General features: G+C 33.2%; 1 protein-coding gene across 3 annotated transcripts in view; it reads left to right on the plus strand.

Annotated features, from left to right (window-relative positions):
- The first annotated feature begins 9646 nt into the window (after positions 1-9646).
- Positions 9647-26321, plus strand: part of LOC136033082 (acyl-CoA-binding domain-containing protein 5-like) — a 47127-nt gene continuing 30452 nt past the window's right edge. For 2 of the 3 annotated variants that reach the window (XR_010618850.1, XM_065713689.1), the window contains exons 1-2: positions 9647-9750; positions 23615-23694. Coding sequence is in view for 2 of the 3 variants with exons in the window: in XM_065713689.1 (XP_065569761.1) it covers positions 23628-23694 (67 nt within the window). In the remaining variant the exon portion in view is untranslated. Of the gene's footprint in view, positions 9751-9776; positions 9796-23614; positions 23695-26321 lie in introns of those variants that run through there. The other variant, XM_065713697.1, reaches the window with a different exon arrangement.

A 26321-nucleotide genomic window follows, 5' to 3' on the forward strand; every position in this document is an offset into this window, starting at 1 on the left:
TAACTATTATGGCGCGTAACGACTTACGCGCGCGGGGGGGCTTGGGGGGGGCGCGAAGCGCCCCCACCAACTAGGTGTTGGGGTGGCGCGAAGCGCCACCCCAACAGCTAGTATATATATATATATATATATATATATATATATATATATATATATATATATATATATGTTTTTAACTACGTAAAACTTGCGAATATACAACATTTTTTGTTGTCCCATTGTCTGTGCATATAAATAGATTGTCAGGTTTACCGACTCTTGTTTACCTTTTTTTAGTTTTTTTAGTTATACCTCATGATTCTAATGATTGTCCTTGAGCTTGTTTGATGGTGATTGCTAATCGAACATTCCCTGTGTCCCCGTCGTCATTTATGTATCCCCCTGTACCCCCGGCGTCCCCGTTGTAGTTGTGTCCCTGTGTCCCGGTCGTCATTTATTTTCCCTGTGTCCCGGTCGTTATTTGTATTCCGGTGTTCCGGTCTGTATATACATTCGTTTTTGAAATGGTATATGATGAAATAAATTTTTGTATTTTTCCCCTTTTTTCTTTTTAGTTTCTTTTTTTTAGTTTTTTATTTTTTTTCCTTTTTCTTTTTAGTTTTTTTATTTTTTTTTTTTTAGTTTTGTTTTTCTCTTTATTTTTCATTTTTTTCCTTTTTTTAGTTTTTTTTTCTTTTTTAGTTTTTTTAGTTTTTTAGGTTTTTTAATTTTTTTATTAGTTTTTAGTTTATTTTCTTTTTAGTTTTTTTGTAGTTTTTACCTTTTTTTTAGTTTTTTTTAGTTTTCTTTTACTTATGTCCTGGTCGTCAGTTATACTCCCTGTGTCCCGGTCGTCATTTGTGTCCTGTGCTTTGTTGATGGTGATTGCTAATCGAACATTCCCTGTGTCCCGGTCGCTTTCTCTTTGAGTGTCCCGGTCGTCATTTATATTCCTTATGTGCCGGTGTCCCGATCGTCATTTGTGTCTCGATGTCCCGGTCTGTAATTTCGTCAGTCGAAAATATGACGTCAGTCGACACACAAACATGACGTCCACTCGACAGACACACACACACACACAGACAACTTATTTATATATATATACTAGCTGTTGGGGTGGCGCTTCGCGCCACCCCAACACCTAGTTGGTGGGGGCGCTTCGCGCCCCCCCCAAGCCCCCCCGCGCGCGTAAGTCGTTACGCGCCATAATAGTTACGCGCCATTGTAGTTGTGTCCCTATGTCCCACCTGTGAATATAGATATATATATATATATATGGTTTTAACTACGTAAAACTTGCGAATATACAACATTCTTTGCTGTCCCATTGTCTTTGCATATAAATAGATTGTCAGGTTTACCGACTCTTGAACATGCAACATATAATGGTCCATGGGAAAACAATCTGTATTCAGATCTATACCTCATGATTCTAATGATTGCCCTTGAGCTTTGTTGATGGTGATTGCTAATCGACCATTCCCTGTCCCGGTGTCCCGGTCGTCATTTACATCCCCCTGTTTCCCCCGGTGTCCCCGTTGTAGTTGTGTCCCTGTGTCCCGGTCGTTATTTATATTCCCTGTGTCCCGGTCGTCATTTGTATCCCGGTGTACCGGTCTGTATATACATTCGTTTTTTAGTTTTGTTTTTCTCCTTTATTTTTTTCCTTTTTTTTTCTTTTTTAGTTTATTTAGATTTTTAGATTTTTTAGTTTTTTTATTAGTTTTTAGTTTTTTTTTCTTTTTAGTTTTTTTGTAGTTTTTACCTTCTTTTTAGTTTTGTTAATTTTTTTTTTTACTTGTGTCCTGGTCGTCATTTATACTCCCTGTGTCCCGGTGCTTTGTTGATTGCTAATCGAACATTCCTTTTGTCCTGGTCGCTTTCTCTTTGAGTGTCGTCATTTATTTTTTTCTTTTTTAGTTCTTTTAGTTTTTACCTTTTTTAGTTTTTTTTTAGTTTTTAGTTTTTTTAGTTTTTTACCTTTTTTTAGTTTTTTTAGTTTTTTTAGTTTTTTAGCTTTTTTATTTTTTTTATTAGCTTTTAGTTTTTTTGTAGTTTTTGCCTTTTTTTAGTTTTTTTAGTTTTTTAGCTTTTTTATTAGTTTTTAGTTTTTTTTGTAGTTTTTGCCTTTTTTTAGTTTTTTTAGTTTTTTAGCTTTTTTATTTTTTTTATTAGTTTTTAGTTTTTTTTGTAGTTTTTGCCTTTTTTTAGTTTTTTCAGTTTTGACGTCACCTGATCCAGTTTTTTCAGGTGACGTCACCTGATCCACGATCCACAGATCCACAGACAACTTATTTTTATATATATAGATAGTTTTTTTTTTTTTACTTATGTCCTGGTCGTCATTTATACTCCCTGTGTCCCGGTGCTTTGTTGATTGCTAATCGAACATTCCTTTTGTCCTGGTCGCTTTCTCTTTGAGTGTCGTCATTTATTAGTTTTTTCCTTTTTTTTTTTAGTTTTTTATTGGTTTTTACCTTTATTTTAGCTTATTTTTCAGTTTTTTCCTTTTTTTTAGTTTTTTTTTATTTTTTATTTTTTTTAGTTTTTTACCTTTTTTTAGTTTTTTTAGTTTTTTTAGTTTTTTAGCTTTTTTACTTTTTTTATTAGTTTTTAGTTTTTTTTTGTAGTTTTTGCCTTTTTTTAGTTTTTTCAGTTTTTTTTTTAGTTTTTTATTGGTTTTTACCTTTATAGTTTTTTTAGTTTTTTAGCTTTTTTATTTTTTTTATTAGTTTTTAGTTTTTTTTGTAGTTTTTGCCTTTTTTTAGTTTTTTCAGTTTTGACGTCACCTAATCCAGTTTTTTCAGGTGACGTCACCTGACACATCCATCCATCCATCCACAGACAACTTATTTTTATATATATAGATATATAGATTTAACTGGATATTTCGAACACATATGCAGTGTTCATCATCAGCAGTAAAACTAAAAGACATGAATAAAAATAAACAAAATTTATACCTAATAAACTATTTACAAAAAGTTTATTGCTCTTATTTTTTCAATGCAACAGCCGAGGCAAATCTCTTTAACCTTTTTGGTTCCGGTTCATTAGAACTATCTGACATATTACGTAGACAGAGGTCATAGCTCTTAGGTGAGGTGATATTTACTTTATTTGACCTCAGTAAATTATCATAAATTGAGTTCAATCCAAATTCGCCTTTATCTCTGTTTATGGAATTATTCTTGAAATTTTTTTTTTTTTTTTCGATTGTTTCCCTGAAAGTTTGCTTTAAACTTTGGTCCCTAGAAATCAAAGAAACATTTTCAAACAAAATAAAATGATTTGGAAAATTAAAAATATGCTCCGAGAGGGCTGACGTGAAATCTTCAGGTTTGGTATTTTGCTTTAAAGACGATGAAATAGAATTATGATGTTGTAGCAATCTCGTTTTTAAATTCTGGTTAGTAAGTCCCACATAAGAGTTTCCACAAGTACATGGGATTTTATAAACCCCACTTTGTTGCTCTACGGAAGTTCGATCCTTTCCTTAATTTAAAAAACTAGCTAAAGTATTACTACCTCTTAAAGCTACCTTTAAACCATTACTTTGTAAAATTCTTTTAAGTTTTTCACTCAAACCTGGAACATATGGTAGAGAACAAAAAACATCTTTCTTTTCTATTGTTTCCAGAATATCATCAGAACATTCTCGAAATTTTTTCCTTCTTTTCGAAAAAGTCTGGTCAATTAACCAACCCGGATAATGGTTACTTATTAAAATCTCTTTTAACAACGATAATTCCTCCTCAATGAATTTTGGAGAAAAAATTCTAAAAATGCGGTCAGTTAAAGATATGATTAAACCAATTTTTACTTGGCGAGAATGACCGGAGGAAAACGAAAAAAATCTGTTATTGTTAGTGGTTTTCTGTAAGTCTTAAAATCCAGACTATTTTCATTTTTTAAAAGAAGGACATCCAGAAAAGGAAGTTTATTATCCTCTTCTAATTCTATTGTAAATTTTAAATCCCCTCCCAAAAAATTAAGATGTTCTAAAAAACTTTTTAATTCATCCACCCCATAATTCCATACTGAAATTATGTCATCCATATATCTCCCCCAAAATTTGTGTTTTAAAAAATATGAATCTAACGCTATTGTTTCATAGCTCTTAGGTGAGGTGATATTTACTTTATTTGACCTCAGTAAATTATCATAAATTGAGTTCAATCCAAATTCGCTTGTATCTCTGTTTATGGCATTATTCTTGAAAAGAATTTTTTTAATTTTGATTGTTTCCCTGAAAGTTTGCTTTAAACCTTGGTCCCTAGAAATCAAAGAAACATTTTCAAACAAAATAAAATGATTTGGAAAATTAAAGATATGCTCCGAGAGGGCTGCCGTGAAATCTTCATGTTTGGTATTTTGCTTTAAAGACAATGAAATAGAATTATGATGTTGTAGCAATCTTGTTTTTAAATTCTTGTTAGTACGTCCCACATAAGAGCTTCCACAAGTACATGGGATTTTATAAACCCCACTTTGTTGCTCTACGGAAGTCCGATCCTTTCCAGAATCTAAAAAACTAGCCAAAGTATTACTACCTCTTAAAGCTACCTTTAAACCATTATTTTGTAAAATTCTTTTAAGTTTTTCACTCAAACCTGGAACATATGGTAGAGAACAAAAAACAACCTTCTTTTCTGTAGTTTCCAGAATATCGTCAGAACATTCTAGAAATTTTTTCCTTCTTTTCGAAAAAGTCTGGTCAATTAACCAACCCGGATAATGGTTACTTATTAAAATCTCTTTTAACAACGATAATTCTTCCTCAATGAATTTTGGAGAACAAATTCTAAAAATGCAGGCAGTTAAAGATATGATTAAACCAATCTTTACTTGGCGAGCATGACCGGAGAAAAACGACAAAAGTCTGTTATTGTTAGTAGGTTTTCTGTAAATCTTAAAATCCAGACTATTTTCATTTTTTAAAAGAAGGACATCCAGAAAAGGAAGTTTATTATCCTCTTCTAATTCTATTGTAAATTTTAAATCCCCTCCCCAAAAATTAAGATGTTCTAAAAAACTTTTTAATTCCTCCACCCCATAATTCCATACTGAAATTATGTTATCCATATATCTCCCCAAAAATAACAATTTGCTAATGAAGGACTTAAAGGGGCCCCCATGGGTAACCATTTACTTGTTCGAAAAAAAACCCTCTGAATTGAAAAAAATAAGAGAACATGTTGCACAACCTAACTAAATTCATAATTACACCGACTTCCAAAACTGTTTCACCACCAATTAAGTCCAAATTTCTTAATATATTTCTCTCAAGAAGAATTTCTGCGGCTTTTACATCAATACTCGTATACATTGACACTATGTCGAAACTTGAAATTGTAGAATTTGAAGAAATCTCAACTTCTTTTAGTTTTTTTACAAGTTCTGACGAATTCTTAATGTAAGAAATTTGTGTAGACATGCGTGGTTTACACAATGAAACTAGCCACTTACTCAGAGCACTTGTTGGTGATTTGTTACTCGCAACAATTGGTCGTAATGGCAGATTTGGCTTATGTATCTTTAGAAGTCCATATAATTTAGGGCACAAACAACCTCTTGGTAAGAAATTGTAGAAAAGTTGAGGTGTAATCTTCCCTTCTTCCTTCAAACTCTTTAACTCGTTCTTAAACCTCTTTTTGTATGAGTCCGTCGGGTCAAAAGAAAGTTGTTTGTACGTTTTTTCATCTTTCAGTAAAGCGTTTAATTTTGAATCGTAGTCCTTGGTGTCCATTACCACTAAAGTGTTACCCTTCTCTGCTTTTGTAATAATAATAGATTCATCCCTTCTTAAATTATTAAGAATCTTCATGTCTTTGAAAGAATTGTTAGGGATTTCTGGTTTTAAAGCAAACTCTGACAGGGCTTTAACTGTAGAAGCTCTTACTAGGCTAACATCTTTGATTAGGATGGGGTTTCTATGTAAAGATGTTTCTATTGAAGAGATAATTTCTTCTATTGGGACTTTATTAGTTTTAAAACAAAATTTTGGACCTCTTTCTAATACGGACTTTTCTTGTAACGTTAAGGTCCTTGATGAAAAATTAATTACACCTGGTCCAAGAGTTGACGAAGGTATTACGGCTTTATTTTCAGATAATTTTGAAAACTTTTTAAGTAGTCTTTCTCTGGAAAGGTGAAAGTCATGATTGAACGTGGACCTCTGTCCACGTAATATGTCAGATAATTCTAATGAACCGGAACCAAAAAGGTTAAAGAGATTTGCCTCGGCTGTTGCATTGAAAAAAATAAGAGCAATAAACTATATGTAATTAGTTTATTAGGCATAAATTTTGTTTGTTTTTATTCATGTCTTTTAGTTTTACTGCTGATGATGAACACTGCATATGTGTTCGAAATATCCAGTTAAATAATTTTATATCTATTCACTGTCAATAAAAAGGTATCATCCCTATTTTGAACTGTTTTACTTTCGTCATGGAAAGGCAGTGTGGTCTTCGAAGTTATCTACGTCGAGTATATGGGGATAATGTGACCAAGGAGGTGTCTAAATTTATTAACACCCATAAGAGACACGCAAATGTTATAAATCAACAAGATTTTCTTCATAAATGTAAGAAGAAAAGGATTTTGCCACATTCAATAAAATTCAATCTACATTTAGATACTTTTAAAGGAAAAAAGTTGGAACGAGGTCTACAATTCAAGACTTTAAATCATCTGATTAAATATAAAAGGAGAAAAAGAGCTTTATTAGTGAAAGATAAACTTTTCCTGGAAAATATTATATCAAAAAAGGTGAGTGCAAGTGATTTTTGTTTTATTCAACAAACAGCAAGAAATCATTTCAATCATGACTTTCACCTTTCCAGGGAAAGATTACTTAAAAAGTTTTCAAAATTATCTGAAAATAAAGCCGTAATACCTTCGTCAACTCTTGGACCAGGTGTAATTAATTTTTCATCAAGGACCTTAACGTTACAAGAAAAGTCCGTATTAGAAAAAGGTCCAAAATTTTGTTTTAAAACTAATAAAGTCCCAGTAGAAGAAATTATCTCTTCAATAGAAACATCTTTACATAGAAACCCCATCCTAATCAAAGATGTTAGCCTAGTAAGAGCTTCTACAGTTAAAGCCCTGTCAGAGTTTGCTTTAAAACCAGAAATCCCTAACAATTCTTTCAAAGACATGATGATTCTTAATAATTTAAGAAGGGATGAATCTATTATTATTACAAAATCAGACAAGGGTAACACTTTAGTGGTAATGGACACCAGGGACTACGATTCAAAATTAAACGCTGTACTGAAAGATGAAAAAACGTAAAAACAACTTTCTTTTGACCCGACGGACTCACACACCAAGAAATTTAAGAACGAGTTAAAGAGTTTGAAGGAAGAAGGGAAGATTACACCTCAACTTTTCTACAAATTCTTACCAAGAGGTTCAAGAACATCTTAATTTTTGGGGAGGGGATTTAAAAGTTACAATAGAATTAGAAGAGGATAATAAACTTCCTTTTCTGGATGTCCTTCTTTTAAAAAATGAAAATAGTCTGGATTTTAAGATTTACAGAAAACCTACTAACAATAACAGATTTTTGTCGTTTTTCTCCGGTCATGCTCGCCAAGTAAAAATTGGTTTAATCATATCTTTAACTGACCGCATTTTTAGAATTTGTTCTCCATAATTCATTGAGGAGGAATTATCGTTGTTAAAAGAGATTTTAATAAGTAACCATTATCCGGGTTGGTTAATTGACCAGACTTTTTCGAAAAGAAGGAAAAAATTTCTAGAATGTTCCGACGATATTCTGGAAACAACAGAAAAGAAAGATGTTTTTTGTTCTCTACCATATGTTCCAGGTTTGAGTGAAAAACTTAAAAGAATTTTACAAAATAATGGTTTAAAGGTAGCTTTAAGAGGTAGTAATACTTTGGCTAGTTTTTTAAATTCTGGAAAGGATCGGACTTCCGTAGAGCAACAAAGTGGGGTTTATAAAATCCCATGTACTTGTGGAAACTCTTATGTGGGACGTACTAACCAGAATTTAAAAACTAGATTGCTACAAAATCATAATTCTATTTCATTGTCTTTAAAGCAAAATACCAAACCTGAAGATTTCACGTCAGCCCTCTCGGAGCATATCTTTAATTTTTCAAACCATTTTATTTTGTTTGAAAATGTTTCTTTGATTTCTAGGGACCAAGGTTTAAAGCAAACTTTCAGGGAAACAATCGAAAATAAAAAAATAAAAAAAATTTCAATAATAATTCCATAAACAGAGATAAAGGCGAATTTGGATTGAACTCAATTTATGATAATTTACTGAGGTCAAATAAAGTAAATATCACCTCACCTAAAAGCTATGACCTCTGTCCACGTAATATGTGAGATAATTCTAATGAACCGGAACAAAAAAGGTTAAAGAGATTTGCCTCGGCTGTTGCATTGAAAAAAATAAGAGCAATAAACTATATGTAATTGGTTTATTAGGTATAAGTTTTGTTTATTTTTATTCATGTCTTTTAGTTTTACTGCTGATGATGAACACTGCATATGTGTTCGAAATATCCAGTTAAATAATTTTATATCTATTCACTGTCAATAAAAAGGTATCATCCCTATTTTGAACTGTTTTACTTTCGTCATGGAAAGGCAGTGTGGTCTTCGAAGTTATCTCCATCCAATAATCTATGATAAAATTTATCTTGACTGTAAAGGTTTAATTTATATCAAAAGGTTTGGGTGAAGATCTCAAGAAAGACAATTTTACCGGGTAAGAAAGTGGTTTATTGGGTGACAGGGTAAGGTAACATGGCATCTTTTGTTGTTTGTCTTTTGACCTAGAGATGTCCTTAAGAAATACAAAAATCAAAGATTTGAAATTTTCAACTCGCTCTCTTCTTTCTTTTTCGTAACATCAAAGGCATGACGAATATATAGTTAAATGGAATGGCATATGTTTCTCAAATTTAAATATTTTGTCTATGTTTTTGATGTTAATAGACTCTTCTTTTTCTTTGCTGTAACGATATGGTGTGGATTTCACACTGCGTTATATTTTCTGCAACCCACCTATCTCTTTGTGCATCAAGTAACAGTTTTAATTTTAGAAGACATTTAAAAAAAAGGCATATCTACTTGAGATGTGCCGATTACGAGTCCAAAACTATAATTCTAAAAGATTTTTGTAAAAATGGAAGAATAGAGATCTATTTTTTTCTCTTTGATATTGTGAAAAATTCCACAAAGTTGGCCTTGAACTCGAGCGAGCAACCCATACGATTAATTGCGCTTTTCTTTCCACACCGAGATAACAAGAGTTTTAGTAGTTCTAACATTTGGTCCAAACTGGAGACCTAAATAATTCAGAGAAGGCAATGCAAAATAGTTTTTGGGCCAATATCGATAGATACAAATGTTTGTTGAGGCGAACTAAAGACGAGAACCTCAGTTTTGGAGGAGGCGACTCCAAGCCCAATCTCATCGAGACCAGAGCAAACTGTATCAACTATTTTTGGGAGAACTTGGAGATTATCTAATAATAGAAGGAAATTGTCAGCGTAACAGAGGTAGCTGATATCAATATGAGGCTCAATCAGAATTGGAGAAATGTTTTTAGTAACGGTTTGGATGGCTGGACGAATCACAAAAGTCTTCTTTCGCACCTTTCCGAACAGTGAGGGATCTGACAAATAACAAACCATAAGGTTCAAATAGAAGAAGAAAAAGAAAAATAATCGTAAATATCTATTGGAACAAAATTGGAATCCAATAAAACATATTCTGACTGTAAGATATATCAGCCATTCTGGATTTATTATCAGCCTTATAACCGTAGGAACAGTTGGTTCTATGTTGCTGTCCAACTAGGCCTACTTGAAATTTTAGGCTCTATAAGAACTAGGGCTATTTGATTTCCTAGCTAAATACTGGTCAATGATGTTTTTGCTACCTTGCAATGTATTTCAGTGAAATACGTGAAAGCTACTTTAATAAATTTCAAAATAGCATACTTATTTATTACATATCACAGTTCATATTTATTGACTTACCAATAGATTGAGCATACCACTCAATGCTTTTTTTATGCTCTTTATAAATATAATAATTGCTTCTATTCTAAATTCAAATTTAATCATTTTTTGAGCTCTTAAAAATGATAAATTTTTGGTTAAAGTAGGCTATAAGTTATCAGTTGTTTTCAACCAAAATGGTAAAATTCTAGTTAATTGACTTCTTGCTATCTTGGAAAGGGTTAGGTTAGGAAAATGAAACTTTCAGGGATGGGTCTACAGACTAAAGTATTTCCTGGGGGTATTTTAAAGTATCCACCTCTACTCCTTCTCCCTCTAGAGGGCCCTGAAATTTGTCTACATGACAGGTCTATACCTATTGAAATTTTGACAAAACAGCATTTTACCTTAATTTTCAGTTACTAGTTGCTTTTTCTCTGCCTTTAGTTCTGAAAATGCAATTCCTGTTATTTGAGTAGAATTTTGAGCCATATCAATGTTTTTTTTTTTCAATATTTAGGAAATGTATTTGCATATCTTTAAAACCTTATAAAATGGAATTGAGCAAAGTTATGAAGCTGAAAACAATTTTGTTGTACTTTAATTAAGCAAAAGATCTAGTTTGCATGGTTTCGCTTTTATAAAACACATATTTTTAAAGGTCAGGGCCCTCTAGAGGAAGAAGAAGTGAAGGTAGTTGCTTCAAAATACCTTCTTGGGACATACTTTAGCCTGTAGACCCACCCCTGAAAGTTTCCTTTTCCTAACCTAAACCCCTTCTAAGATAGCAAGAAGTCAATTAACTAGAATTTTACTAAAAATAATTCTATATTTTCTTAGTGCCATTTTCTTGGTTGTTTTTTGACAAAATAAAACTACATTTTCTCAATGCCAAAATTATTTGTAGTTAGGTCAGGTCAAAAAGTGCTTAAATTTGAATTTATAACAAAAGCAATTTTTATTGGCCCTATTCATAAAGAGTATAAAACAGGCATCAAATGGTATATTCACTTTATTGATAAGTCAATAATATGAACTGTGACATGTTTACCAATTTTTCAACATAAATTTAAAATATGGTTTTGGTAAAATTCTAGTTAATTGACTTCTTCCTATCTCTGAAAGGGTAGGTTAGGAAAATGAAACTTTCAGAGATGAGTCCACAGGCTAAATTATGTCCCAGGAAGGTATTTTAAAGTACCCACCTCCACTTCTTCTCACTCTAGAGGGCCCTGAAATTTGCCTACATGACAGGTCTATACCTATTAAAATTTTGACAAAACAACATTTTACCTTAATTTTTAGTTACTAGGCTAGTTGCTTTTTCTCTGCCTTTAGTTTTGAAAATGTAATTCCTGTTATTTGAGTAGAATTTTGAGCCATATCAATGGTTTTGTTTTTCAAAATCTAGGAAATGTATTTGCATATCTTTAAAACCTTATAAAATGGAATTGAGCAAAGTTATGAAGCTTAAAACAATTTTGTTGTACTTCAATTAAGCAGAAAATCTATTTTGCAAGGTTTCACTTTTATAACACATATATTTTTAAAGGTCATTAAAGGTCAGGGCCCTCTAGAGGGAGAAGGAGTGGAGGTAGTTGCTTCAAAATACCTTCCCAGGACATACTTTAGTCTATAGATTCATCCCTGAAAGTTTCATTTTCCTAACCTAAACCCTTTCTGAGATAGCAAGAAGTCAATTAACTAGAATTTTACCATGGTTTCTGTTTTTACAAGCATTTAAAAAGAAAAAATATATTTAATATTTGTTATTTATTGGATAAATTTCAAGCAATAAAAGTCGCATTCTTAGAATCAAAAGAATCAGCTTTCAGTTAATATGTGAATAAAACTGAAACCCTGAAAGAATATTTATTTCAGAATGGCATAATTGGTATTTTCAACAAGAGCTAAGAACTCATTTGGCACTTCTGACAAGGCAAGAGGAGCTAAGAACCATGAGCTCATTTGGTATGAGCTCTAACAAAAGGAAAAGGAAGTACCAAACTTGCCAAATCACTGAACCCCTCCCCCAACTCCCCCAAAGAGGACAAATCCAGTATGGTTACATCAGTCATGTATCAAGGACATTTGCTTATTCTATCCACCAAGCTTCATCCCAATTCCTCCACTCCAAGTTTTTTCCAAGATTTTCCCCTCCAACTCCCCCCAATGTGAAAAGATCTGGTCAGGATTTGAAACAAGAGCTCTGAGACATGAATTCCTTCTAAAAATCAAATTTCATTAAGATCTGGTCACCTGTTCTTAAGTTAAAAATACCTCAATTTTTCTAATTTTTCCAAATTAGGATCCCCCCCACCCGCTCCTCCAAAGAGAATGGATCTGTTCCAATTATGGCAATCATGTATCTAGAACTTGTGCTTATTCGTCCCATCAAGTTTCATCCCAATCCCTCCACTCTCAGCATTTTCCAAGATTTCTGTTTCCCTCCTCCAACCCCCTATGTCCCCAGATCCAATTTGAGTCAAAAATGGAGCATCTGAGACATAAGATTCTTCTATATATATCAAGTTCCATTAAGATCCGATCACTTATTTATAAGATAAAAATACCCCAATTTTCACATTTTCTGAGAGTTCCTGTTTCCCCCTCCAACTCCCCCCAATGTCACAGGATCCTGTCAGAATTTAAGATTAGAGCTTTAAAGCACAAGATCTTTCTAAATATCAAATTTCATTAATATCTGGTAACCCTTTTGTAAGTTACAAATACCTCATTTTCCCAAATTACCCCCCCCCCCCCCAACTCCACCAAAGAGAGCAGATCCAGTCCGGTTATGTTAGTCATGTATCTTAAACAGGTTTTTATTCTTCCCATCCAGTTTCATCCTGATCTCTCTTCTTTAAGTATTTTCTAAGATTTCTGGTCCCCCAACTGCCCCCCCCCCCCAGTGATGCTGGATCTGGTTTAGATTTAAAATAAGAGATCTGAGTTACAAGGTCCTTCTAAATGTGAAGTTTCATGAAGATCCAATCACTCCTTTGTAAGTGAAAAATATGTCATTTTTTCTAATTTTTTTAAGAATTAGCCCCCCCCCCCCAATAGAGCTGATCTGTTCCAATTATGTCAATCATGTATCTAAGACTTCTGCTAATTTTTCCCACCAAGTGTCATTCCAATCCTTCCAATCTAAGCATTTTCCATAATTTTAGGCTCCTCTCCCCAATGTCACCAGATCTGGTCAGGATTTAAAATATGAGCTCTGAGACACAATATCCTTCTAAATATCAAATTCATTAAGATCTGATCACCCATAATACCTCATTTTTTCTAATTTTTCAGAATTAATTGGCCCCCCACTCCCTCACCCCCAGATGGTCAAATCAAGAAAATGACTATTTCTAATTTAATCTGGTCCTGTCCCTGATATGCCTGCCAAATTTCATTGTCCTAGCTTTCCTGGAAGTGCCTAAAGTAGCAAAACCAGGACCAACAGAACAACAGAATTTGCAATTGCTATATGTCACTTGGTTAATACCAAGTGCCATAAAAAAGGTCCTTGTAGATAAGTCAATAAACTAGTAATTTCAAGGGCTTAATCTTAAATAATTTTAGTAATAACAATACTGGTACATAGCATAGATTTTTAGCTATTTGTTGATGTATACAATTCCTCTCAATTCCTCTTTGGCTATTAAGTGTAAGGGTTTTAGTTTTGCATAATTTTGATCCATTGATTTTTTACTCTAGTCAGCTATCAATAGGGATTAAAGGTAACGTTCTGAAAAGGGCTATTTTTAAAATTCCTTAAATGTAACTTTTAGGCTGATTGGGATGATCTGCATAACAATGTGGTATTCCATACATACACTATAGAACTAGTTAACTAGTTGGCTATTAAAGATCCTAGTGATTATCTTAAATCTTAAATTACCCTAAATTGCTTTTACAAAAAGATAAGGTGGACTGCAAAAGGTGGTTATGTATAATTTTGAATTTAAAATAACCAAACCTAGGCAGCTATCAATAAAGTTCTTTATACACGGCATTACCTAATAAGTTGGCTATTAAGTTATCAATTATATGCTATATTCACTAAAGCTTGAATAGCCACCTTTTTCCCTCTGTTTCAATTCCCAACAGGGATATCTTGCTTGTACAACATTATAGTGCCGTCAGGGTGGACATTTCACAATTTTTCCAAACAGAACTGAGACTGCTAACAGCCTTGCAGTGTGACCTTGGGGTGTGGTGCCCTCAAGGAAAATATAGCATAGTAAATGACACATTTTCCAAAGGATTTTGACTCTTGCAAAATTTTATAGAACATGTGGGTCAATCCTGCTTTCTAGGGCCATTATGAGAGAATGCTTGAGATGACTGGGACATGTTTTGCTGATGAAGGATGATAGATCATCCTTGCCAGGAAAATATCTTGGGCCAAGTGAAAATTAGGTTGCTTGTAAATTGGAGGATCTGATGAGGAAAGATTAAAGTTAAATGGAAACTTCTTGGGAGGATGTAAAAGGGAGGCTTTGAATGGATTAGGATGGACAAGGAACATTTGTAGTTGTATTGACCTCAGGCAACTTGGTGCTGCAGTGAGCTGCTATTTGTAGTAGTAGATTGATATTGTGATAAATGTTTAGAGAGACCAAAGATTTGTTTGTAAACCCAATAAAAGTATTTAGTAGCAAAAGTATTATGACTTAGTTTATAAAGTTAAAAAACATATATATATATATATATATATATATATATATATATATATATATATATATATATATATATATATATATATATATATATATATATATATATATATATATATATATATATATATATTTATTTATTTAGACAGTCTAAAGGCCAGAGCATCCCCCTAGCATAGTTTTTTTGACATTGTTATAAGCTGCATGAGATGACTGATAAACTGAGCAAAGGAAGGGAGATGACAGAAAGGCTTGCAAAGCAGGCATTTGCAGCTTATTTAAGGGTTTAGGGGTTATCTAGTCTATGGGATTTTAGATGTGTAGTTTTTTGTTCAGGTGGTGATGTAGCTAAAGGAAGGATCAGTGGATATAAACTCTGTTAAATATACTGAATGTCTGAAATAAATACACATAATCAATCAGTCAATAACCAACATGTCTAATTGGTATCTAACCAGAGAAGAATTTTGATGCTAAAAAGCCATAAGTTAAAAGTAACACTTTAAAACTGCTTCCTAGCTCCTTTGAGCCTTTTCAAGTTTAAGCCATAATCTTATTAGCATTGCTAATAACATTATATTATACATGACATATTATATAGGTTCATATTATTCATATTAGAGCTGGCTCAATTATGGCTAAGAAGGCAGAACCAAACCACTGACTGTTGTTCTAAACCAAATAATTAGTCAAACTAGGATTTGAGCTCCTGTCCTCATCACAAAGGATTATCAGTCTAATGTGCTAATTTTTTGCACATTAGACTGGGTGTTTGATGACTCAGGTGCATCTCAATTATTAATCTAAGAGCAAAAATTTAGTCAACATATCCTCTACCCTTCTTAAAACCATGCTATTATTCTCTTAAAATTTACCTACAGCATCTCTAAATCTAAAAGTATCATCATACTAAGTAATTTGCTTCATACGGAACCCTTTCTAATGTCTCTATAAGTACAACACTCACTCTTATGACCTTTCTTATTGAAGGGTTTAATAAAAGTTTTCCTAAAATTGCTAGGTACTTCCATTTTTTTCAAATATAATATTCCTAATGTTCTGTAACTTTCAGGCCTCCCTTTCAGACCTCCTTAATTCACATTTTAATGCTATCTGCCCTTTCTTTATACATCTCAAATTTCAATATGATTTATTACCCAAATAATTCTTGTACAGGCCCATCTTCCTCTCTATTAACATGAAGCACTTTTACTCTATTAAACACAATGCATTTTTATTAATATAAATATTTTATTTTATAAAATTATTTTATAAATAATTAACTAATATAAAATAATTTACTAATAATTTTACTTCTCTAAGTTACCATCACCAACTTCACAAACTATTTTTCTAAAATTATTATATCCATTGTCTAAATTGTCAAATTTCAACTCTTTTGTTTAATATTCAACTGTTTTTAGAAATTTTCTCTCATGTTCTCATCCAGGATTCTGCCCAAATCATAGCTTCTTGAAAGGTAGGGTAAAACTACTGAGGATTTGACAGTTTTTATGGCACTTGGTATTAACCAAGTGACATATAGCAATCATAAATTCTGTCGGTCTGTCTGTTAGTCCTGGTTTTGCTACTTTAGGCACTTCCAGGTAAGCTAGGACGATGAAATTTGGCAGGCGTATCAGGGACTGGACCAGACTAAATTAGAAATAACTGTTTTCCCGATTTGACCATCTGGGGGGGGAGGGGGGGGCCCTGTTAATTCGGAAAAATAGAAAATAGAAGTATTTTTAACTTACAGACAGTTGATCAGATCTTAATGAAATTTGATGTTTGAAAGGATATCGTGTCTCAGAGCTGTTATTTTAAATACCGACCGGATCTGGTGATATTGGGGGGGGGGGGAGTTGGGAGGGGGAAACCTAAAATCTTGGAAAACACTTAGAGTGAGGGATCAGGATGAAACTTTGTTGGAAAAAATAAGCACAAGTCCTAGATACATGATTGACATAACCGGAACGGATCCGCTCTCTTTGGGGTAGTTGGGGGGGGGGGGGAATAATTCTGAAAAATTAAAAAAAATAAGGTATTTTCAACTTACAAACAGGTGATTGGATCTCAATGAAATTTGATATTTAGAAGGATATCGTGTGTCAAAGCTTTCATTTTAAGTCGCGACCGGATCTGGTGACATTGGGGGGAGTTTGGGGTGGAGGAACCTAAAATGATGGAAAACGCTTAGATTGGAGAGATCGGGATGAAACTTGGTGGGAAAAATAAGCAGAAGTCTTTGATACGTGATTTACATATTTGGAACGGATCTGCTCGATTGGGGGGGGGGGGTTAATTCTGAAAAAAATAGAAAAAAATGACGTATTTTCAACTTACAAAGGAGTTATCGGATCTTAATGAAATTTCATATTTAGAAGGACCTCGTAACTCAGATGTTTTATTTTAAATCTCAACCGGATCCAGCGTAATTGGGGGGGGCAGTTTGGGGTACCAAAAATCTTTGAAATACTTAAAGCAGTGAGATCAGGATGAAACTGGATGGGAAGAATAAAAACCTGTCTAAGATACGTGACTGACATAACTGGACTGGATCTGCTCTCTTTGGTGGAGTTGGGGGGGGGGAGGTAATTTTGAAAATTGAGGTATTTGTAACTTATGAAAGGTTGACCAGATCTTAATGAAATTTAATATTTAGAAGGATCTTGTGCTTTAAAGCTCTAATTTTAATTTCCGACCAGATCCTGTGACATTTGGGGGATTGGAGGGGGAAACCGGAATTCTTGGAAAACGTAAAAATTGGGGTATTTTTATCTTACAAATAGGTGATTGGATCTTAATGAAATTTGATATTTAGAAGGAATTCATGTCTCAGAGCTCTTATTTCAAATCCCGACCAGATCTTTTGACATTGGGGGGAGTTGGAGGGGGAAATCTTGGAAAACACTGTAAGTGGAGGAATCGGTATGAAGCTTGGTGGATAGAATAAGCAAATGTCCTTGATACGTGATTGACGGAACCGTACTGGATTTGCTCTCTTTGGGGGAGTTGGGGGAGGGGTTCAGTGATTTGGCGAGTTTGGTGCTTCTGGACGAGCTAGGACGATGAAAATTTGTAGGCGTGTCAGGGAGCTGTACAAATTGACTTGATAAAGTCGTTTTCCCAGATTCGACCATCTGGGGGTTAAAGGGAGAGGAAAAATTAGAAAAAATTAGGTATTTACAACATACAAGTGGGTGATCGGATCTTAATGAATTTTGATATTTAGAAGGACATCGTGACTCAGAGCTCTTATTTTAAATCCTGACTGGCGTTAAGCTTCTTATTTTCCTTTTAAATCAATCTATAGGTTCATAGAATTTTGTTAGAGCTCATACCATATGATCTCTTGGCTCTTAGCTCTTCATGCCTCGTCACAAGTGCCATATGAGCTATTAGTTCTTGTTGTAAAAAAAAAACAAAAAAAAATAAACAGTGTTTCGACTCCAGAATGCTTAATTTAGGGGGCTTTTGGTTTGAAAAGGGTTTCAGTATGTAGGGAAAAAAATTTACAAATCTAATTGTTTGATAAGAAGTTTGAAGTTTTATCAGAAAAGGGAAAAAACTCTGATTTTCTAAAAATAGGCAATTTTCACTTGTAAATTTGACAGAACAAAAAGTTACCCATTTTTGACATCAGTTGGAACCCAATTGACATGTGTTGAAATACTTTGTTGCTCTTATTTCTTGTTGCTCTTCAACTTTTTCAATGTGTAAATGTATAAAGCACCATTTAGATATTGGAAGCAAAAAACTTAATAAATAGCCTCAAGTATAGAAATGAAATTGGATAATCATATGGGGTATAATTTTGTGACCTAGGTCTCTATAATATAATGTGTGATATGATAGTGTGATATAAGTCTCTCTATAAATGCTATTTGGAATTACCGACTTCCTCTAAGCTCTAATGGTCCAGCAAAGATTTCTTTGTTGTTGACTGTGAAAGTGTTGTCATCATTTGGCCATTTCAAAGTTAATCTACCATTTTAATCCATTTTGAATAATTTTTAGTTTTGACTATCCTTTGTCTGGAAAGTCTAGAATTCTTGAAATATGTATGTCCTGCTAAAGATGTCTAGAAGTTTATGACAGTGTGGAGCTTAATATGTTTCATTAGGATTTTGGATGGGGTTGGATCTAAGAAAACAGGAGTGGATTTCATGAATTTTAGGAAGTTTATTGTCATTATATTTGACTTAGTGGAATTTATGCTCATATGTAAATTCTGGGCTTTGTCCAAAACATGGGTAGGATTTTGATGGGGGAATTTTTGGTAGTTCTATGGCATACTTAAAGGATCAGCAGGTCATCTATTGAACACCTTCGAGGGAATCTTACCAATTTCATTAATCAATGCTGCATATAAGAGTGGTCCTAACAAGGTTTCTTGAAGAATTCCTTGCTAATTAGAGAAGGGTTCGGAAAGAATATTTTTTATTTCACAGCTTGAGATCAATTTGAGAAAAGGAACATATATAAAATTTACTAAGAGAGGGTCTAATTCAAATTTGTTCAGTGATAAATGAATTATGGTATTGTAATCAGCCAAGTCAAGTGCTTAAAAATATTATCATAGTATGAAGCCAAGCAGCAGTTCCTCAGATGATGGAAAAATCTAGCTTCTAGCAAATCAGTAAAACTACAATTTAAAAAAAGGTTTTTTAATGTCTTTTTTCATGTCAAATATTATTACAAGTAATAACTGTCTTAATTTGCCGTCTGTCGAAAATTTTGACAAGGTTACTACAAGATGTTCTCAAAAGAAATGAATCTCATAATAAAAGCCAATATCTGTGTTTGAATTTGGCTGAAGGAGCATTTTTAGTCTGTAGGGTATTTGATTACAGGAAACTAAAATCTTCATGACTTCTAACATAGTTTTCTCAATATCATATTAACTGGCTTAGTTTTATTAAGAAAAAGCCAGTGTTGCTACATTTTAGAGAAGATCAGATGTATCTTGATGCATTGGTGCAGATCCCATCCTTTTCTTGAAAAAAAATTTACCAAGTATTGACAGTTTGAACATTGCATAGGTAAAAAAATTGTCAGTTCCTCATTTTGTTTTAAAAACAGGAAACTGATTGAATTGAATATTCTTTTCTTATCTGGGTGTATCAGATAGGGTGTTCACGGTTTGCATTGTCAAAATATAACAATGGCTTCAAGACATGATGTTTCAAGTCACAACTAAGCAGAGTTATCTTATTTTGAAGGAAAATTTTGACAGTGGTTCCAAAATTGCACTGTTGAATCATTGTTGCCTTTACCCTAGTTGCTCTGCCTAAATTTTAGCTTCCTAGACCAGCAGCATCACGTCATTGTGAGCTATGGGTAGGGGACTAAGCAACCTCTGTGTGGCCCTTTAAGTGGCATGATCAGAGTTATTTAAGAGCAATATTTCTTCAAATTGGTTAGTACTGGCCTCTCCCAAAATTGACTAATAACAGTAAGAATTAATTTAAAAGTGTTTGATGAATGCAGAGGGAAATTAAGTTGGAGTGTAATTTAAACTTTTACTGTAACATTGGGAATTGACAAGGTTTAATTTTTCCAAAAATATTGACTATAGCATCAAATCCAATAATTTCATAGGAGTCTTTTCATTAAATATCAACTTCAGTTCCCTGAACCTTTTGTCATCTTTTATTGATCTTAAATAGGCTTTAGTTTGGCTTAGAGTAGAAAATAATATTTCATTACTAGCTGTTGTGACAGGCAAAGTAACAAAGATTTGTGTAATTTTCAAACTTCAGAATTCATTATCAACAATGACTTCAGAGAGTCACAAAGTTCAAAGAGATAGTTTTGCTTCTTGGCTAAAGAGTCGATATATCTTCTCACAACATCCGTTTGCATGGCCAACAAGGTTCAGGGCTCTCATTGTAAGGTTCTTTGTAAAGCACTGTTACCATAGCTAGTTTACTGGTATTGAGAAAATGCAGTGAATGAACATCTAACACAAAGAAATAATCTTCCCTCCTGAAAGCATATTTAGTTGATTCTTTCGCTTCAGCAAGATTGTTTTTTCCCTAGTTCAACATGGTTATAAAATCACATAAGCAGGAAGGTACTTGCTGTGCATGCTTTTGTCTTTAGCAAGAAGAATCAGAATTCTGGAAATTTTGTCAAATGTCTTCAGTGATGCTGCACTTCCAAAAAAGTCCTTTTTTATGAAAGATTTCATCAAAATCTTCATCAGTTTGCATTTCTGTAATTGTATAGTCCAAATAAGGCCACTAGGTCTAGAGAACTAGAAAAATAAGTCTACCTCCTGTAGCTGCTCAGACAGAGTTCATGGCACAGAAATGTTTTCTCTTAGATATAGTATAAATATAAGTTCAAATGTATGAAGTCTAGTTGTGGGTCCATATGCCTGAGCTGCCTGTTCCCTGTCACTAGATGTTGGAGTAATTGATAAAATGGACAAAATACAGTTGTATTGATTTGGTATTTTGTTACCAAATTACTTTGCTATTACCACCTTATGTCAGTGGCTTTCTGAGCATCAACTAACAGTTGGTAGTTCTATTGCTATTTGTAATAAAATAGTACAGCTCTTGAAAAATGGAGAAGAATGATGCTATTCATCTGAAGTTTTGAATGCAATGACCCAACACAAGGTTGAGTCTATGAGAATGACATTAAGAATTCAATTTAAATTTAAATTGAATTGTAGCCTACATAGTGTAATTGCTTTAATACAGGCAACCAACATGTATTATTTTATTATGGATCCTGAGGCAACTACTTTATTGTAGTGATACTAAGCCTCTATGGCTGTAACAATAAGGCAATAAAAATGTGTTGTAATATGTGAAATTGGAATAATAAATAAATATATTTGGGAATGAAGCTTACAATAGATTGTGTGAAGTTTGGCTCTATTACAAATGGATTTGTTTTGATTGAGAACACTTTTTTTCACACTCTAATTTAAATCAAAAGAAATTGTCACTTCTGATCGGGGGCCCTTTTAAAATCTAGCTGGGGTCATAGCCCTCCACCCACCAAAACCACCATGACACCACTGCCCTAGACACTACTAGATGACAATCTTTACTTTTGGTATGAACAATTGCAGTCCAATATGCCTTAGTATCTTGTATTGATCCTGCTGGTCTTCAATTTACAGTAATATAATCAATGATGTTAGCTGTCTTACCATAATCTGTAGGGCAAGATACCCAGTATTTGGCTAATTCACTCTTTAAATAGCTAAATCATTGTAAAAATATCTGTCATACTACCTAGAAATTGGATTGTTTCACAATTGTATGTGTCAAAATCTTTTTAACAAGTATGTAATTAGCTTGAATATTTTAATCATACAATACTCACAATTTCAAATGTGAGACAACACTGGAGCCTAATCTCTGCCGTACATTTAAAGCTTGGGCTAATCTTACAAAATGCTGTCTAATCTTTGACACAGGATTTTAAAGTTTGAACAACATATCATAATGACAGACACAATCAACCTTGGATTAACTTATTCTAAGACAAGTGCTGTGAAACAGAATAAATGTATTTATATAACCTAGATTGTAGAACTAACTTTTGTCTAAAGTGAAAGTTTGAAAGACCAGATGTTTTTCAAGATTATGGTCAGCCAATCCCAACTATCTAACCCTATACACATAATATCCAAGATTAGGAGCCTGCTGTCTATGTATAGGAAATATAATTTTTATCAAAACATCTGGCCAAGGTAAGGTACTGGCCAAATACTGGGGGTCTTACCCTATGCCATGTTACCTTATGGTTCATTTCATGACCAAATGGGGCAGTCCATGTCAGTTCAACACAGTGACCCTGCATCATCTCCCTCGATTTTGATGAAATTTGGCACAGTGACAGACCCCTATGAAAAACTCCCAAAACCAAAAATTTAGGTTTTTTGGTTGACTGGTGTCTGAAATAAAGGTCATTGAACATCAACCCAAACTGCCCAATTTACGCCGACCAGCCAACGGTTAAACTGCTGTATCTCAGCTCCTATTGCACCTAGAAATAAAAGTAAAATACCAAATAAAAGCTCTTTGAAAGCTTTTTCTGAGTTTATTTTTATTAACCAACAAAATGTGAGCAAATTTAATCTAGTTAACCCTCACCGGGTCAGTTTGTTCAAACAGAATTTTATTTGCTTTTATCCATACAAAGCTCTCATTGTTCTAAACAACCAGTGAATATTTCAGAGCGGGATCTCCAAGGATTTTTTTGTTATGATTTTTTTGATTGACCACCCATGGTACTGGGATATGTCCCACTACATACCACTTGTGGTAAGAGGCTAGAACAAAGAGGGAAACAGCTATCCTATTTAGATGTACGTGCTGGTAAAGTCATGTTCAGTAATTTATTTAGGAAGATTAACTTTCAGCTTTTACAAGAATCTTCAATCTCAATTAGTTTATGCCAATACAATTAATTATTGGATTTGTTTGGCTAGATAAAACGAAAAAAAAGCTATTATGATGAATTGGGACAAAGGGCCATGTTATTGCTTCCTACTTTTCTTATACAGTAGAAACATATTTGCTAAAATTGTGGAAATGGCTAGGGATTCAGGATCTTGTTCCCTAAACTTTTTAGTTTGGGAAAAATTATTAGTTTTAAACTGTTTAGTTAAGTCTTAATTCAATAAACTTTACCCCTAATTTCTGCCACCGCCAAGATTATTCCAGACCCTTGAGTATGCCCTAGTTAACATATATGATCGGTTCACTCTACCTTCACTTTCTGTTTTATCAACTTCCATAGCTGGTCTTACCTAATGACTAGAGAAATGAAGGTACAGGGTGAAAGATACGTAACAAACGTTGTGAAACCTCACTTGCCATAAAAACAAAATTGGGTGCTGTTAAACAATCATTTTTTTTATTCTGGAATCAGTAACAAACACTGAAACATAATTATCTTAGTTGTTATAACACTCCTTAGCTCTTTTTTTTATAGATAAAGCCATAATATGGAGCATAATATAGAAGCGAAGTTTGAAGCTGCTGTAAAATTGATACAAAGCATGCCAAAGGATGGTAAGATTCCACATCACCTTTTGTTATTTTATTTATTGCTATGTCTTCAAGTCTAGTGTAGAAGAGATTGGAGGACATTGATGGAAGTTTGTTTCATGGTACTCAAAATGGTAGAATATATTCAGCATCAGATTTCTTACTTGGTTAACCAATGATGCATTTACAGTATCAGTTTTTTGCAGTAAATTGTGGAAAAAGGTGTATTGATAAATTACTGTGTTTTCTGCCATTTTTAATATGCTGATATCCTATTAATATATGCGGAGGATAGAGGTGTGGGGGGGGGTGGGTATTAACCTAAGGAAGTTTGTTTTTACAACTAGTTAAAAATTCTTCCGTAATACTTTCCAGCAATGTCTAATAAGTCTTTTTCTCTTTATGAAAAGAGATAATTGTTGCATGGGCTCAAGAGCACCTTATTGGGCCGTTTGGTTGCACCGACCGACTATGAAGGCTTTTCAATATATTTTGACCCTTCAAATAACTTTTGATTGACGATTGAAAGAATCTTCTTTCATTTTTTTTTACTGCACGGATCTATACTCCCAACACACTAATGTATCCTTTTATTTCTCATATATATTATTCTAAAGTGGAGATGTTTTTTGACTGCCTCATATTACTATCCACCTTTGAGGTTGTCTATTTGGTACACTTATTTTTTATTAAATTATTTTATTTAAAAGCAAATGCAAGTTTGGAATTGTTTGTTTGTCAAATTTCTGTATATGATTACTTAATTTATATTCACCCATTTACTCTGTATCCAATTTTTCTTCTTTTTGTGCTTTGTGGAACATTGCAATGTTGCAGATTTTTGTGACTAGATCATGCTGAGGGTTTTTTTTTGTATGTATTTTTCCACATAATAAACTACAATACAGACTCAATATCACTCACCTGTGATGAAAAGGGAAGGATTAATGCCAGGGCTGTACAGGTAATTTTTGAAAAATTCCTTGTAATAAGGTTCAGATGTTATAATGGATTAGCTAAAAAAAATTGGTCTTTTTTTGGCCCTATTTTCAGGGGTCTGTACTCTCAAGCCAAAGTGTTTTGCAAATTGGATTCCTCTTTGTCAAAGGACTCAAGGCTGGAAAATGGGGATTGGGACGTTAGGGCCTGGCTGCCATCAAATTGAACAAAAGTTTTTCTCGAAATTGTGAAATATTCTCAACAACTCAAGTAAGCATTGCTTCTGGAGAGAGATCATTTTCAACGCTGAAACCAATAAAAAATTATCTAGTACCAACAATGAATCAGGAAGGATTAAATAGTTTAGCAGTTATGTTGATTGATAATGAAGACGCAAGGAAATTATATTTTCAAACAGTTTTAGAGGAATTTATATAACTAAACTTAGAAACATATAAGTTCATTTATTCATATTCGGTGATGTAAATTTCAAAAGGCGTTTTCAGCAGTTTCATAACATCTAGAGGACAAAATCGTAAATTAACGGAAGCTCGAAATGAACAAACTTTGCCAGCAAATGAGGCAAGATGAAGAGAACAGCCTGAAAGATGTAAATGCACAGGTGAAAATGAACAACCTAGACCATTAAAAGTAACAAGACCAAGCCATGCAGCTAAGGCAAGGGGCACTAAAAATGTCTGGAATAATGAAGAACAAAGAAATATGTAAATAGAATACTTGTGAAAACGACAATTACAACAATTCAACAAACAAAATTAATACGCTATTAAAAGATGAGTGGCAGCATGAATTACAATAAATCAAAAATAAAATAAAGAACAAAGAAATATGAAGTTTAAAGATAAGTGGCAGTGAGAATTACAAGCAACAGGGGGAATCAGAATGTGTCAAAAATTAAAGTGATGAAGAAACAATTATATAGTTAGCGCACACGCAAAAGCAAGTATCAGAACGTGTCAAAAATGGCAGTAAAGAACAAAGAATAGTGCTGATAGGAGACGAGCGATTTTTTTCGAAATATTTTCTAGCATTTACATTATCAAATTGGAATCTTGGAACGTTACGAAACTGACAGGCGATCAACTAAACAATAGAAATGAATGACCTTTATAAAGAAATGACGAAATGAAAGAAAGATGAATATTAGTGCTATCATTACAATTTTTCAATGCAATGAATGATTTTTCAATGCAAATTAATGCAATGATTTTTTAATTTAATTAAAATTTTAAAAACGTTTTTTTTAAATTTTAGTTTGAGTTTTAATTATTTTTAAACGCCTCCGATTTCCTATATCTTATACACATTAAATAGTATAGTAGGTAAAAATATCTTGACTGAAATGAAATTGAAGTAGTGTTTTATAGACAAAATGGTGCTAACATGTAGTGGATTAGCTCCCTAAATGTAACTCCTTTTTCCTTGAGGCGGAGGGGTAATTACTCCCTCGTATAGTCTATGGGACCCAACTTCTTCCGATATTTTTGGAGAGTAAGTTCCATTCAAACAGCCACCATGACTGTTGTTTTAGGATGAGACTCTGGGCATGTAGTCCTTTAGTCATCAATTACTAATCATCAATGATTTAATCATCAATTGATTAATCATCACTTGATCCTTAAAGATGTGCTCTTTAAGGTCAATTCAAGTCACTTAAATAGCCGTGACTTTCTTTTAAAATTAATGAGTCA

The sequence above is a fragment of the Artemia franciscana genome, chromosome 1, assembly GCF_032884065.1.
Source record: "Artemia franciscana chromosome 1, ASM3288406v1, whole genome shotgun sequence".
NCBI lineage: Eukaryota > Metazoa > Arthropoda > Branchiopoda > Anostraca > Artemiidae > Artemia > Artemia franciscana.